General features: G+C 26.2%; 7 protein-coding genes across 7 annotated transcripts, besides 21 other annotated features; 6 read left to right on the forward strand and 1 right to left on the reverse strand.

Annotated features, from left to right (window-relative positions):
- Positions 1-5: part of a sequence feature (AT_rich) that runs on past the window's edge.
- Positions 6-49: 44 nt separating this feature from the next.
- CMU_009880 (carrier protein, putative) lies at positions 50-1,096 on the forward strand (the record flags this gene model as incomplete). The annotated part of the gene is made up of 1 exon (XM_002140809.1): positions 50-1,096. The coding sequence occupies one exon, from the start codon at positions 50-52 to the stop codon at positions 1,094-1,096; it is 1,047 nt and encodes a 348-aa protein (XP_002140845.1).
- Positions 732-755: a sequence feature (AT_rich).
- Positions 1,097-1,100: 4 nt separating the features above from the next.
- Positions 1,101-1,247: a sequence feature (AT_rich).
- Positions 1,248-1,476: 229 nt separating this feature from the next.
- Positions 1,477-1,550: a sequence feature (AT_rich).
- A 119-nt stretch (positions 1,551-1,669) lies between these two features.
- Positions 1,670-1,731: a sequence feature (AT_rich).
- A 19-nt stretch (positions 1,732-1,750) lies between these two features.
- On the forward strand, positions 1,751-2,900 carry CMU_009890 (uncharacterized protein; the record flags this gene model as incomplete). The annotated part of the gene is made up of 4 exons (XM_002140810.1): positions 1,751-2,458; positions 2,516-2,629; positions 2,699-2,788; positions 2,856-2,900. The coding sequence occupies 4 exons, from the start codon at positions 1,751-1,753 to the stop codon at positions 2,898-2,900; spliced, it is 957 nt and encodes a 318-aa protein (XP_002140846.1).
- Positions 2,460-2,514: a sequence feature (AT_rich).
- Positions 2,631-2,676: a sequence feature (AT_rich).
- Positions 2,775-2,852: a sequence feature (AT_rich).
- A 124-nt stretch (positions 2,901-3,024) lies between the features above and the next one.
- CMU_009900 (uncharacterized protein) lies at positions 3,025-4,404 on the forward strand (the record flags this gene model as incomplete). The annotated part of the gene is made up of 1 exon (XM_002140811.1): positions 3,025-4,404. The coding sequence occupies one exon, from the start codon at positions 3,025-3,027 to the stop codon at positions 4,402-4,404; it is 1,380 nt and encodes a 459-aa protein (XP_002140847.1).
- Positions 3,544-3,580: a sequence feature (AT_rich).
- Positions 4,405-4,506: 102 nt separating the features above from the next.
- Positions 4,507-4,552: a sequence feature (AT_rich).
- Positions 4,553-4,560: 8 nt separating this feature from the next.
- Positions 4,561-5,367, forward strand: CMU_009910 (uncharacterized protein; the record flags this gene model as incomplete). The annotated part of the gene is made up of 1 exon (XM_002140812.1): positions 4,561-5,367. One exon carries the CDS (start codon positions 4,561-4,563, stop codon positions 5,365-5,367), a length of 807 nt encoding a protein of 268 aa, XP_002140848.1.
- Positions 5,368-5,422: 55 nt separating this feature from the next.
- Positions 5,423-5,486: a sequence feature (AT_rich).
- A 619-nt stretch (positions 5,487-6,105) lies between these two features.
- Positions 6,106-6,126: a sequence feature (AT_rich).
- A 280-nt stretch (positions 6,127-6,406) lies between these two features.
- CMU_009920 (uncharacterized protein) lies at positions 6,407-6,883 on the forward strand (the record flags this gene model as incomplete). The annotated part of the gene is made up of 1 exon (XM_002140813.1): positions 6,407-6,883. The coding sequence occupies one exon, from the start codon at positions 6,407-6,409 to the stop codon at positions 6,881-6,883; it is 477 nt and encodes a 158-aa protein (XP_002140849.1).
- A 264-nt stretch (positions 6,884-7,147) lies between these two features.
- Positions 7,148-7,169: a sequence feature (AT_rich).
- A 112-nt stretch (positions 7,170-7,281) lies between these two features.
- Positions 7,282-7,318: a sequence feature (AT_rich).
- Positions 7,319-8,025: 707 nt separating this feature from the next.
- On the forward strand, positions 8,026-9,051 carry CMU_009930 (uncharacterized protein; the record flags this gene model as incomplete). Its single annotated transcript, XM_002140814.1, has 1 exon — positions 8,026-9,051. The coding sequence occupies one exon, from the start codon at positions 8,026-8,028 to the stop codon at positions 9,049-9,051; it is 1,026 nt and encodes a 341-aa protein (XP_002140850.1).
- Positions 9,052-9,168: 117 nt separating this feature from the next.
- Positions 9,169-15,504, reverse strand: CMU_009940 (uncharacterized protein; the record flags this gene model as incomplete). The annotated part of the gene is made up of 1 exon (XM_002140815.1): positions 9,169-15,504. One exon carries the CDS (start codon positions 15,502-15,504, stop codon positions 9,169-9,171), a length of 6,336 nt encoding a protein of 2,111 aa, XP_002140851.1.
- Positions 11,468-11,497: a sequence feature (AT_rich).
- Positions 12,297-12,325: a sequence feature (AT_rich).
- Positions 12,560-12,593: a sequence feature (AT_rich).
- Positions 13,161-13,181: a sequence feature (AT_rich).
- Positions 13,536-13,593: a sequence feature (AT_rich).
- Positions 14,481-14,508: a sequence feature (AT_rich).
- Positions 15,505-15,745: 241 nt separating the features above from the next.
- Positions 15,746-15,767: a sequence feature (AT_rich).
- Positions 15,768-16,077: the final 310 nt, after the last annotated feature.

Below are 16,077 nucleotides of genomic sequence, written 5' to 3' on the forward strand. Positions count from 1 at the left end.
ATTAAGAATAGAACTCTAATGGGGATAATTTACAAATATTAGATCATTAATGGAATCTAAGAATAGTGAAGATGCATACAATACAACGCGTGGGATATTGTCCCCTATTATATCAAATACAAATTCTTTAGAAAATTGGATAAATACTGAAGATACTTCTAAAAAATCTAAAAGAGATACAAATTATTATTTCAAATGTGCATTAGGAGGTATTATAAGTTGTGGAACTACTCATACAGCTATAGTACCTATTGATATTGCAAAATGTAGAATTCAAGTATATCCTGATAGGTATCGTGGTTTATTATCAAGTTTATCACTGATTATTAGAACAGAAGGTTTTCAAGCTTTAAAATTAGGTTGGTTTCCAACATTAATCGGTTATTCTACACAAGGTGCATTAAAATTTGGTTTATATGAATATTTTAAAGATTGTTATTCAAATATTGTTGGTGATAGAATAAGTTCTAAATATAGAGGCCTTTTGTGGCTTAGTGCATCTGCAAGTGCTGAATTTTTTGCTGACATTGCACTTTGTCCAATGGAAATGGTTAAAATTAAAGTACAGACTTCATCAAAAGATAATTGGCCAACTTCATTATATTCATCAACTAAAAATATGTGGAAATATAGATTAAATACAAAATTTCCTTATGGAAGTCTTGTACCATTATGGTCTAGGCAAATACCTTATACAATGGCAAAATTTTATTTTTTTGAAAGTATCGTTGAATATTTTTATAATAATATTTTAACTAAACCAAAAGATTCATATAGTAAGCAATCTCAATTAGGTGTTACATTTTTATCAGGATACCTTTCTGGGATTATATGTGCAGCTGTATCACATCCTGCTGATTCTATTGTATCACAATTAAGTAAAGTTAATCAAAATAACAAGAGTATAACTATGATTGCAAAAGAAATAGGTCTTAAGAATTTGTTTACAAAGGGTCTCGGTACAAGGATATTTATGATTGGTACTCTAACTGGTCTTCAATGGTGGATTTATGATTCTTTCAAGACCATGATGGGTCTTGAAACAACTGGTAGTAATAATAATACAAAAAGGAACACTTTAATTCATTATTATTAAGGGGTAATTTTATAAATATTTCAATAATTTAGAGATTTATTATTTCAATATTTACTTAGGTAATTTTTAAATAAATTCTTTATTATTTTAAATTATGTTAGATTCTAAAATTTAAAAGATTGTGTTTACAATATTTAATAATATAAATTTAGAGAATTATTTTACTGTATTTTATGAAATATCTTAAGAAGTTGATCCTTATTTTCTGCTTAATATAATATCCAATAATTATTATTAGAATAAAGTTGTCCTTTTTTTTAAATAACATTACTAGAATAATATAGAGTTATTTTAGATTTGAATATTTCAATTATAATTATATTCTTAAATTCTTAAACTAAAATAAGTCAGAGTATCTCCTTTTATTTAAAGTAATGAGGAATTTTTATTATATATTAATATTTATAAGTATAAGATTAATTAACCATAAGTTTATTTAAATTTTAAATATTAAGAAAGGTTTGGTATTATTAATTTTTAAAAATGACTAACAAGGAACAATAGATGTAATCTATGTTCTTTTGTAATAGAGCGGTAACTTTGGTACCACATTACATGCATGTATGCATGCACTTTATTTTGTTAAAATATAATTATTACAATTTTTAATTTATTTGATTTAAGTTTATAAATAAGTTTTAGAAGAGTATAGATATGGGAAAAAGAAGTGAAGATAATTTTTCAATAGATGAAGATGAATCTGAAACTTTTTCAGAAGAAGAAATAATAGTTAAAAAGAATGTTAGACCAGTTAGGAATACTAGGAAAAAAATCAAATATACTATAGATAATAATTACAGTGATAATTCAGAATATGAGGATTTTGAAGATATTTTAACTGAAAGAGATATTGATGATTTTGATCAAGATAATCTTTCAGATATTCAACCATCCAAAATAAAAAGTGGTAAAAAAGCAGTAGAAAGAAAACCTACAGCCCCTAAAAATCTATCAAAAAGAAATGTAGCTAATACAAGCATTGCTAGTACAGATATACAAAAAGCTATATATGATTATATGAAAATACAGAATCGTCCATATTCTATTCAAAATGTTGTAGATAATCTTCATAATATATATAGTAAGAAACAAGTTACTGAAGAAATGGAAAGGCTTGCAGTAGAAGGTAAATTTATATGTAAAGAATATGGCAAACAAAAAGTTTATTTAGTAAATCAAAGCGAATACCAAGAGCTGAATAAGGAGGAGATGGCAGAGTTAGATAAAGAAATTTCCAATTTAGAGGATATTAACAGACAATTAGAAATTAGGCTAAAAAGTTTAAAGCAAGAGACTAGAAATCTAAGTGCACCAATTCCTTTAGATGTACTGGATGATAAAATAAGTCAAATGGAATTAAAGGTAATATACTTATATTAGTTATATAGTATAAATTATATAACTTTTTTTTTATTTTAGAATTCTGAATTATTAAATGAGATTGGAAGTAAAGAGAAGTTGATTGGAGATAATACACAAAATATTTCTATTGATGAATTGCAAAAATTAAAGAGTGAATATCAATCATTACAGGTAATTTAATTAGTAAAAATAAAAATAATTATTAAAATATATTTAAACTGGATTTCTATACAATCTTAGGCACGTTGGAAAAAGTATAAAAATGCATGTAAACAAGCTATTGACATACTTTGTGAATCAATGGATCAAAAGGTAGAAATTATTGAAATTGTTTTTTTTATATATTTATCTAATATAATGATCTAATTTATATAAAAATATATTGATTTTTTTTCAGACTTCTGATTTGTTGGAGGAGATAGGTATTGAACTAGATCCATAAGAGTAGCTAAATTGACATAAATTACGCGCTTAAAGTATTCATTAATTTATCTAAGTGAATTTTTACAACATAAAATTAGGAAAGAATATAGTATTGGTAGATCAGAGTTTGGATGTGAATATAAATGAATAATAAGTATTCAAGTATTTGGTTAGATAAGAGATTTATTTTTTTTGGTTTTGAAGACAAGAAAGAATTAGAAATTCTACATAAAGTATATGTGATACCTAATGGTGGGAAGGTTATAGAATCTAAAGATATATATACAACAGAAGATAAAGATGTTGATTATGCAATTTGTAATTATGACTTGGGTTATAGAAGAAGAGTTCCAGAGATAAATTATCAAAAATTAAGGACTCCATTTTGGCTTTGGCTTTGTGTAAAGGATAAATGGAATTACTCATCACTATGGCACCCTTTTTTCAGACCAAATGGAAACTTTCATTTAAATCTATTAAATGGAATTCAAATAGAGTTTATAAGTTATTCTATTGCGAAGAATAGCCAGTTAAATGATGAATCTACACCAGAAAAAATAAGAGCAATGAATGATATCAGTATTTTAACTGCATTTACTTATACACAAATGGGTGCTTGTATTACAAATACCTATATAAGTTCATCTAATAATTTTTCTTGGAATAATTCAAATATTAAATTAAATTTAGTTATATTATGTGATGAAAAGATATTAGATGAAGATATAATGAGTAGATTAATGGCATATAAAGAGTCTGGATATCTAATACTAAATGTGAATTGGCTTTATGATTGCTATGAAGAAGGGGTAATTGTAGATTTAACATCTTATATATACTTATTTCCACATGAAAAGGATTCTAAAGATGATACTCAAACAAATATACAAGTACTAAATACGACTAAAGTCAGCATAAATTTCCAGATTGAACAAAATAAATATGAGATATTAGCATCTCATGAAGTTGGTATGAATTGGTCAACTGCCTTAAATGTATCAGGTATAAATAAGGTAAACATTGTACGTTTTAGTCAATATATACTTGATTACATCCTAGATTACAATTTTAATTATAATAACAAAAAGTTAGTTTTGTTATTTAATGATGAAGGTGAGGAAGTAGATTTTTGGTATGATTTGTCTAACTCTATTAAATCAACATCTAATGATTTACGTAAAATAAAAAGTAACATTATTCCTTTCTTTAAAAATTCTCTTATAATAATATTAGATGTTGCTAAATATATAAGTTTGGCAGGTGAGAATTCTTCATTTGAGAATTTAGGTAGAAAAGTTGGAGATACTTTACCAAAACATCTTGAAGATGCAATAAATCAAAAATTAGAAGATATGGACAGCTTATTTTCTTTATTAAATTCTCAATATTTCACAGATTTAGATAGTTTTGTAGAATATAAGATCGATGATAAAGGTGATTTCAATATTGAGAGGATGAATAAAGCTATAAAGAGATTTGACATATCTGAAAGAAGATGGTATCAATCTACATTAGGCGGGTGATACATGTAATATTCCGGTCTTGTTGCATGAAAATGGGGTTACCCCCCACACGTAATGTATTGCATGACTTGAGAACTATTATACAAGAGGTAAATCATTTTCATTTATTTTTTTTTTTATCTTAAATTATTTTTATTGATTAAATTTAGGTTCATAATGAACATTAACATTTTTAATGCTCTTTTTTCATTACTTCTAATTGGGAATGTTTGGTGTGCTGAAGAATTCAATAATCCACCTCCAAGATCTCTCGGTCATGGACATACACGTGTTGTTTCAACTCCTCAAGATCCAGTAATAGTGCAGCAACCAGTATATATTGAAAGACCAGTCTATTATCCTTATCCATATGATTATCAATACCCATACCCATACCCATACCCATACCCATACCCATACGCATATCCATATCTATACCCTTTTTCAAAAGTGGCAAATATCCCACCACCACCAGTATATCTAAGATATTTATCAGCTGTTAAAGATCCTAATAATGATGAATTAGTTGCTAATCCAGTAAATACTCAAAATGGTGAGAATGAAATCAAAAATTGGTATAATAATGGAATGGTTGTTGATGATCTACCAGGAAACCAAAACTATGTTGATGCTGGTAACTTTTTTATTCCAGGTTATAATTTACCTGATAATGGAACTGTTGCTTATGGATCACCTTTTGTACAAAGTAGCTCTTATAATAACGTTAATTTTGAAGCTTCTCAAAATATACAACCTAGAAATTTAATTCAGTTAGATTTGAATCAGAATAAATTTTTGAATAGAATGAGCAGTGCTCTGAGTAATGTTATTGATAGATTTGTTGGGAATTCTACTGGAATTGATGATCTTGAGAAAGAAGATGAAGAAGCAAACGGAACTAGCAAGAATAGAACAGCAAATCAAATTCTTAATGATGTCATTGGATCTATCGAAACAGTTGTTACAAATGTGGTTAAATCTTAGGTAATTCCAAATGAATTACTAAAAAAAAAAAACTTTGGACTATAATTTATTTGGCAAATATAAATTTTTTATACTTAATAGTATACTTGATAAAAATTACAGTTTATAAAATATTAATACTACTTTAGTTATATCAAGTGAGAAATAACACTTGTAAATAATGAGATAAGCTAAAGTAATATGGAATGATATTGTTAAAAATGTAAATTTGGAATAGTAAATTAAAGTAATTTCAAATATAGCTGTTTTGTTTAACGAAATAGAAATAAAATTCAACTTCTATAAGTATGACTTTGCAGAACATATATTAATTGAATGATTTGGATTAGAATTTCACAATATATCTTAAAAATATTACTTAATCATTTTCAGTAATACCTAAAAGTATGGAGTTTATGTAATTATATATAAATGGTTTATTTACTTTATCTTAAAAGATATCCTATTCTACGAGATATATTATTTGAATTTCAGATTTAATATTGATAAATACATTGTTGAACTACTTCAAATTTTATAACTCAGCAATAAATTTACTAAATAATGCATTATAACTAATGGAATACATCATTTCTTATTTAAAATATGTCAATCTTTAGATAACTTCGAAATTTCAATTATTTTCAGTGATAAATTTATTGAGAATCAATATTTTGGTAGTATTCTGTAATTTTTTCTTTTTAATATTAACTACCAAATATAATAAAATATACGGTACATATTAACTAATATGTGAGGAAATTTATTAAATTTATAAATGGAAGTAGTTGGAAAGCTAATTAATGTGAATCTAAATGAAAAATCTCACATTTTCAATATGAATAATATTGGAAAAGGCACTTTTTAGCTATATCATCAAGCGGTATCATTATTTACACAATTATACTTGAGTTAAACTTTGAACTCGACATTTACTGCAAATATATACTTTCTTATAAAAAGAAAGTCAGATAAATTCTTTGGTTTGGTTAATTAAGAGATTTTATATTTAGAAATTGACTTCATATATTTAGCTTATCTAAAATATACGTTTCTACTAATGGTTATTGAACAATTGGAATCTTTTTTTCCAAATATTAAAAAGAAAACATGGGATAAAACACCTTTATTTATAAAAAAGTATTTAATAACATACTGGAACAATAGGTATGAAAGTTATATATACAACTTGTGTGTAACTAGAAATAAATTATTTGAACAATATAACTCAAAAATTTTGGACAAGTTGAAACCTAGTAGACATTTACCAGTAACTGATTGGTATAGACAGAAATTAAGAGGAACATCTGTCATAGGATTTCCAGGATACTTTAGCCAAAGTAAAATAAGCAATTTAGATATTCAATACAATGATGAAATAGAAATATACTCAGGTAGTAATGGTACTAATAAATATTATTATTATGATCCTAAAAAGTGGATAAGTGGCTTAATTTTGGTCTTTATTATATATAATTATACTCATAGAAGACCAATAATTCTTTGTATAGACAGAATATCGAATAGTTCAAGCTAATAATATATGGGGTCTATAATACTTAGTGAATACCGTTCAAAGTTTTAATATATAATAGCACATTTTATTACATAGAAATGAGATATGATCTATATTATTTTTAATTAAGGAGAATTTAATCAAATGACACATTCAATGTTCCCATGTAATTATATTGTACTTCTTAATATTAATAGCAGTACTTTCTAAGGAACCTGAGATTTTGTAAAATCTTGTCTCTCAGCTTTTCCTCATACAGAGATATTATAATACTCAGGAACAGTCAATATATATTAAAAATTTTTATCCTTATTTTCCAGAATAAAAAGACATAGATTATGCTTTTTTTTTTTCTTTACTACATATAAGTGGCTTATGTTGAACAGGTACAATAAAAAGATAACTCTCAAGAAGACTACATTTTTTTTGATAATTTATATATATATTCTTTATAAACTAGAAAGGTAGTGATTATATCTAATAAAGTACCTTGTTGATGAGTTATCCAATAAGATCCAAATTACTACTTTAATAAATAATAGAATTTCGCTAAATCTTAAAAACTAGATACAAGGGGTTCTTAGTCAAATAGAAATATTGCTGTTTCTTAGAAATTACAACTTGGATTAAATATATCAGTTATATTACTAAATAAAGGTTAAATATATTGGGCTAGCTAGTGAGTTGTTCTAATTACTTATATCTTAGTTATAATCTTCTGAATGATCACATTATATATGCTTTTGCCTAATAGTGGTTGTAAAGTAATTTACAGTACTATTATTTGACCAGTTCTATGTACCTTGTGTAATTATGAATATAATGATTATGGGAATATGGAGTAAACAGAATATTTCACATTTTAGTAATATTTTATTAAAAGAAGCAGATCACATAACACTATATGCAATTTTCAACTCTAATTTGATGTTGTTTCTTTGTAGATAATGGCGGGTGATACTCCCCATTAGGGGGAGGTATAGATATTGTGAATGTAGCGCTATAATTAGGCGGCATTAACTTTAAATCATAAGAGCTACGGTTATTTATGATAGAACTCCTAATCAAGGTAATAATTTGATAAAGGAAGTTAAAGGACTTTTGGAAACAATTATTTATTTTATATCTGCAATTTTTAGACAAGATTTTGTGCAGAAATATAGATGGTGCTCTTAAAGGATTTTAATAAAGATGCTACTAGCCTTCTCCGTTCAAAGTATCCGACAGATAAGTTGTGGGAAATCAACCTAGCGAGTAAAAGTAAAAACCCAAGTTGTAATTTTGCTGCTTATCCACGTAATAATGGGATTGAAGGAAATTCTTCTTTAAAGTGGAAGATGGGAAAGGCACATATGGAAACAAAAATTAATACAAATGGAACGGCTTCATGGGAAACAAGATTAACACCTGTTGATGGTATAGATATTACAGCAAAGTATGAGAAACCACAGAACTACAATAATAATAATAATATAGTAGAATTGGAGGCTGAGTTAACTGGCAAATATGGTCATAGTAAATTTAGATTGTCACCCTTGCATAATTACTACAATCAATCTTTAAAAGACAAAGATAATGAGATGATTTCACTTTACAATACTCTTTCTACGAAATATTTTTTACCTTACCAATTACATTTTGGTATGGATATGTCTGGCAATTTAAAATCTTATAATTCATTAAAGTGTTCATTTGGTGCAGCATTGACGGGACCTTTTCATACAGGTCTTTCATCTAATAGTTCTGATGAATCAACAATTACAACTTCACTACAGACAACTTCTAATAGTAGCAGCAATTTATCTGGAATTACAGCTGGTATTCACCTGAACAATTTGAGTAATAAGAGCGAGCTTGGTGCTATGGTTACATACAATTTCCAAAATAGTACTAGTTCCAATACAACAAATGAGAATAATTCGAACCTTCCACTTCTTACACCTAAGGTACAACTTTTATTTGGTGGGAAGTGGACATTTGGCCATAACAATAATGATGATGACTCTAAATTCTTTTCTGGTACAACAGATGTCAAATTTCGAATATCAAATGATGCCAAAGTTGCATATTCGTTGACACATCGATTCCACAAAAACTTATCAGCTACATTTGGTGCTCAATTTGATACATATCGTATGAGTAATCCAGATTCTGTTAAATATGGAGTTATCCTTGATTTAACTGCGTAGTATTTTTGTATTGATTCATTTTGTACTTTAGGTTTTTCCTAATTATTTCTGCTAAATATTATAAAGAGATTTGAGTTTAAGCTACCATTATTTAAGCTATATTTATTATAAAGTGTATTAATTATCGTCACTCGTAGATGATATATCGTATAGGTTGGATATCTTACTATTCATGCTTGAATAATTGACCAATTGATAAGGCGATGATGGTATATAAGGATCTTTGGCAGTAATAACTGATTTGAGTGACGAAAAGTTTAAGTTTCTGTTATAGTCTTTGCTTTTATTTGTCATATCTTCCTTAATTTCTAATGGATGTGGATATAATTCATCTAAATTCAAATCACCTTCTGATTCTATATATTGACCATTTAGTGAACTGTGACTAATCTTCTCATAACCGAAATTATAGCCATAATCTTCATCATCTGATGTAGAAGAGAATAAAAACTTTCTGTTTTCATAATCTATTCTGTTGTTACTATTACTTGAGTATTCTAGCTCACTGAAAGAATCTGACTTATCTCGTGAATATCCTTGATTATTATTTAAGTAATTATGATGAACATCATCTCTAGCTTCATATTCATCAGAAGATCTATCTTCAGAGTTAGAATTAAATGAATAATGTGAATCCCTACTATATTTCTCCATGAAATTTCTTTTAAAATGATCTTTTTTACTATTAGATAATACACTTCTAGTAGATTCATAAAGACTACTCTTACCTTTAGTACTATTTCTATATCCCCATGTAGTATAAATTGAATTTCTTAAGGATAATAACTCAATTGTCTTCAATTTCCAAGAATAGAAGAGCTTATTTAGTATTGCACTGTTATGATTTGTCACAATGACATTATAAATTCTTCCAAATCTCTCATTTCTTGAGCGATAATAATGAACAAAAAATCTCCATAGTTTGAAGGAAGTATGTTTTAATTGGATACTTTTTAAATTAAGGAAGTTCTTTATTTTTTTTCGTGTTGTACTACTTTTCATTGCCAAGATTTTCCATGAAATAAAATGATTGTATAGATTAATAATTAAAACATGATTCTGATAGAAATCCGTGGAAATTCGTTCCAGTCTCATTATATTTTGTAACCTTCTCAGCCATATAATGAACCATTCACTCAATAATCTTATCTTATTCTTATTATAAAAGAATAAGACTTTCTTCTTAATTATTTGTTCCCTATGAGAATAGTCCCTCCATTGTAGAAACACAGATGATATACAACGAAAATTTCTAATCCACCTTATAGTACTACTTACTTTACCACACCATTCAGACCATACTTGATACAACGAATATGCCTTCATTAATTTAATACTATATTGTATGACATATATTATTTGGAAGTTCATTGCTCTTTCTAACAGTATCTTTTTCTTATATTTAATGTGGAACTTGATAGACCATAACAAATAACATTTCGTTTTAACCAAGTTATTATGTTTTTGATGAAATTTTCTAATGAGGAACTTATGTTTTACTTTATTATTGTAACACAAAATCCACATTTCAAAATATCTATGCAAAACTTTCAAATGTCTTTTACTTCTAAATACAAATTCACCTTTCCTTTGCATATATACTCTTTCTACATTAATTCTAAAATGATTCCATGCAGCATACAATATACTCCTGGTAATTTTTACTTTCATGCAGTTCATTGATTCAAATATCAGCTTGCGTTTTCTGCTATATTTGAGCATATACTCTAGTGTTTCAATGATAAAAATTTGACTTTGACGTGCTATTTTATCAAGTAATAAGATAATCCAGTTATATCTAGGTTGGCGAATGATTTCTAGTTGCTTTACAGAGCATCTACACTCCACTCTATAGCTACAAGAAATTACCTTTCCGTAACCTAAAAGGGTGGAGTTTTTTGAAAGGAACTTAGTTTCATCATCAGAGTTCATATTCAATCTATCTAATACAAATTCGCTAAATATATTAGTTTGTAATTTCCGATCAATTGGGATCTGTGAAGAGTAGTTACAATTTACCGTGTATTCTGGTACTGTAACATTAGACCCACTTTCTAATTGTATTTGTTCATTTTCTTCAAATTTATTTATATTTAATTCTTCTAAAGACATTCTATTTTGTTTATTGATCTGTTTTATTTCTGTTCCATATTCTAAAGTACCTCTCTTTTCTCTAGAAAAAGTATACCCATAAAATGTTACAATTAATAATTTATGAAAATACTCATGTAACTTGATTTTATTTAATAATTGAATCAATATAGTGCTTGAGTTAATATATCTATGTGGCAACCATATAGATCTCCAGAAAATTAAATATCTGTATAATATTGCCTTTATTCTATTATTATCGTAATTATTGTATATTTCGTTTAGTTTTTGGAGCTTCTTAAATAGTGAAATCCACAAAGTAAAGTATTTATTTAATATCAAAAAATTATTTTTAGATCTAACAACTAATTTTGAGTTATATAACTCATGCATTCTTAATGTTGCATTTTTCCAAAGTATTAATGAATGTCTTAATCTAAAAGTATTATTATTCTTTACGATACTTATCTCAATGTTTCTCAGTTTAATTAGGTATTTATACATGTAAATCCATCTCAAAAAATATCTAGTAATTGTTGTTTTTCTATTCTCTTCCTTTATTCTGCTTATTATAAGTTTCTCTCTTTTTATTGCGCAGTAATATAATACCCATGAGAAAAATGATTTTTTTAATAAATTAGTTACATTAATTTGAGTAGCTTTATTGAGTAAGTTACTATAATAGTACGCCTCCTTCCATATTACCCATACTCGTCTTTTTGCTGTAATCTTAGTTCTTTTCAGATAGTATGTTAATCTATATAATATTATACAGACATTAAAAATAGAATGCATTTGTCTCTTTTTAACTTTTTCAATTAATGGTTGGAGTTTAAGCATATTTCTTATTGTCATAAGCCTCCAATGTTTGAAATAATTACTCATTGGTTTGATTTTAGCTACTTTATTGTGAAATCCTATTATATCAATTTTTTGCCTATATACAGATCTCCAATTTGAGAAAAAGAGATTATATATCATTTTCTTATAATATACACCAAATTTTGCATATAAAACACTTAAATTTTGTTTTTTTTTCGTAATTTTAAACCACGATATCAAGTAGTAACCTAAATTCCTTTTATTCTTAAATATTTCATATGAGTGGCATTTCAAGTTATTGAGTGCTTGTTGCTTAAAAGGTATCTCAATTGATTTAATAAGTAAATATATATTTATAAATGGTTTAGAAAAGTTATACCATGATAAGAACATCTTTTTTATCCATTTTATTTGCATTCTCATTAAAAGTTGTTCTTCTTTGTAGTGTCTCTCGATCTTTATCTGTGATATTTCATGCCACATTTTAATGCTTTGATGAACTCTAGCCTTAATGAAATTATTATTTAATAGTACAGCTACTTCCATTGTAAACTTTATATCTTCTGCATTACTATATAATTGCTTAAAGCAAGTGTATAATATAAATTTAATATTTTTTCTTTTTAATTGCTCTTCTTTAGAATCTAACATAATTGACCAATTTTCTAATTTATTAAATGCAGACCTTTTATTTATGAAATCAATAATGTACTGTAGACGCTTAGTCCCAATTGTTACTGATGTCTTTAATCTAAGTCTACGGTACAAAGTTTTTAACCAGAAAGTCATATGTCTCCTTTTCAAGTTATATTGTTGATACGCAATGATCACTATATCTAATGTTAATGTATTTTGTGTCTCCATCCTCATAATTCGGATATATTGCAGTTCAAATATAAAAGAATTTAGATAATCAAATGCCATATTACGCAATAAACGGCTCTTATAGTAATTTTGAGTCTCATAAACATCTATTATGTAATAAAGATATCGTCTCATATGTATTCTAAGTATTTCCCTTGCATTATTTTTGTCCTGTATAGATTTTCTTAATTTCCCATACCATACTTGAATAATTTTTTTCATAAATAACATCATTCTCCTACTTTCTTTTTTTTGAATACTAACTATTGAATTGTATAAACGACTACTCCTTGCTGTGTATGAGTAAATCCAATAATAAAGATATCTTTTGCATAATTTTTTATTATAATATTGGTCAGACATCTCAATTTTCTTTTTTAATGTTCTAAGATAATTAAATAATTTATTCCATAATTTGTAGATTTGCACTAATTTACGTTTCTGTAAAAGTATAGAATATTCTTTAGATACCAAATCTAGTGATTGTTGGATTAAAAATTGATATCTTAACTCATTCCAAAATAAACGTAGCAAATATATCTTCATAATATTCAAAAAAGTGTCAATTTGTCGTTTCTGGGTTAATCGCCAAATTGCACGTGATTTCATCACTTTAAATACTATTGACAGAAAATTCATATTTCTCCTCCTATAAATTTGGGCCATCTTCTCCTTATCAATAGCTTTTTTCTTGTAACTTTTGAACCAAATATAATAATATCTTTTTAAATCTAATTTAATATGATTATTCTTAATAATTAAATACTTTGAATTTAAGGAATTCCTTGTATAATATAATGTATTCCAAATATAAAATGAATACTTCTTTATGTTATATATTCTCATATTTGAAACAATCTTTATTTTCTGTCTGATACAAAATAGTTTGTACCAAACTCTAAAATAGCAACGTATACATGAAAAAGTTGCAAATTGATTTAAATACTTGGGACTTGATATTTCATGTATATTTCTACGCCTTCTACTCAAAGAATTCCATGAAATTAAAATTATTTTGCAAAAAGTCTTATTATATTTTTTTTTCAAAAATAGTTCCTTTGACAATTTTATACTCGAATCTATGAACATTTCTAGTGTCCTATATATAGCAACAAAATTCTGCATCTGTTTTATTTTTAAACTCCTTTCAGTAATAGATCTCCAGTTGTAAAATAATGTATGTATCCAAATATTCGTACTCCATCTATCCTCAAGAATTTCACTCCTTCTTAAAATTACTGAGTGTTTGAATAATATTTTAAATGTATAGGTAATACGAGTTCTATATAAATAATCGAAAATTTCCCAAAAATGTGATTTCCTTAGTTTTGTTATCCATATCCATGCTTGAAAAAAAGTCTTTTTTAAGGTTATTGATTTTTTAGTTTGTAGACATTCTATAATCATATAATTTGTTAAATTCTTAAACCATACGAAATTCCATATTTTATAAACCAAACAGATTAAAGCTTTTTCGTGCTTTATTTTGATTAAACTATAGAAATGAACTAATTCCTTCTTTCTAGCAATAAATAATTTCCAGTTATACAAACATCTTCTCATAATAAGTTGCATGTATTTATTCTTATATTTAATTAATGTTTCATTATATTTCCTATAACTATCACACTTCTTTTTAAAATTAGATAGTGAATAAAATAATTTATATATTAATATTTTCTCTTTTAATTCTCTCTTTGAAATTCTTTTTGCTGTATAAAGTTTCAGCGAATCAAAACTCTTAACAAGTAGTAATCTTCTCGCTGAGAGTCCTGCAGCTATTATTAATGTCCTTTCACGACAGCTTTCATGAGTTAAAGCAACCCATGTATTAAAAAATTCATTTTTTAAATTTGTCTCATAAATCTTCTGCAGTAAATTAACTGAATTCTCCAAATATTTTTTTTTTCTACTCCAGCTTCTCCAGGCATCTAATAAATCTGCAAGTACCTTGTTAGTATGTTGTACTTGCCACTCTATTATCTTATATCGTTTATTCATTGAATACTGTACTATTGACCACCAACATTGAAAAATATGATCTATTTTATGTAACTCATATGATTTTAAAATAAGTAAAAGTTTTTCTTTCTTTTTTCTACGTTTTAAACAAAAACTTAATAAATTAATAAATAATCTTCCACAATAATACTTGTCTGCATTAATTAATTTTCCAATAATATTTTCTGTACGTAACCTCCATATATCAAAATATTTTCTAGTTATTCTGTCTTTTTCAAATATTACTACTATATTATGAATATAAGTTTCTTTCCTCCATTCTACCAAAACTTTCTTCTTAATTTTAGTTGCACTTCTTATTTTATATTCCCTTTCCAACCTATATATATTACGCTTTACCAAATAATGATCATAATACCAATATGAAAAGTACTGTTGTAACTTATTCTTCTCCAATTTCTGAACTATATACTCCTCTTTATTTCTATTAAGCTTTTCTTGAATTGCAGCACATAGCCAAAGCTTTAAAATATTAAGCAATATAGTATTCTTACGCCGATCCTTAATATACTCCTCAATAGCCAATTTTGTTTTTTTCTTTAGAATTAAGATGTACCACTCTCTAATGATCCTACTTACTGTTGTTGTAGCAAAGAAGCTGATCGCACGGCTATACAGTTCAACATCATTAGTATATAAATCATCTTCATCCATATCAACTCAAAAAAAGTACTTAATTTATATATAACTAGTTTGTTAACCTCATCAATATTGATTTCTTCTATAGAAATGGCTTTTTTATTCCCTTGTTCTTTTCTTTTATAATTTTGTATAATTTTGAGGATTAAGAAATGGAGCCCGCTATAAGAAATACTCAATTTTCTTTTTATATTAGCCTAGTATTTGTCTAAATAACATTACCCACAACAATTTCACCCACTTCAATCACTTAGCCATTAATAAAATAAAATAATTTACTCTTTAATTCATATCTTAGATTTTCTAGTGACTTGTCATCTTATTTGAATCAGTTATTATAAATTAGAGCAGTTGATGATACTTGTCATCTTTTAATATTTTCAACAAAACCCCTTATATATTTATATCAATATTATCCCAATATAGCTATTCTTGAATATATGCATAATATTGTAATAGTTATTGAAGCACTAGATTGTCATTTATAAGAAAAGAAAACAATTAAATTAGTTTGTCCTACTAATTATTTATAGATATTTATTGTAGAGAAATTTCTTTATCATTTTCTCAATATTCAATGATATAAAT

The sequence above is a fragment of the Cryptosporidium muris genome, genomic scaffold (assembly GCF_000006515.1).
Source record: "Cryptosporidium muris RN66 scf_1106632373431 genomic scaffold, whole genome shotgun sequence".
NCBI lineage: Eukaryota > Apicomplexa > Conoidasida > Eucoccidiorida > Cryptosporidiidae > Cryptosporidium > Cryptosporidium muris.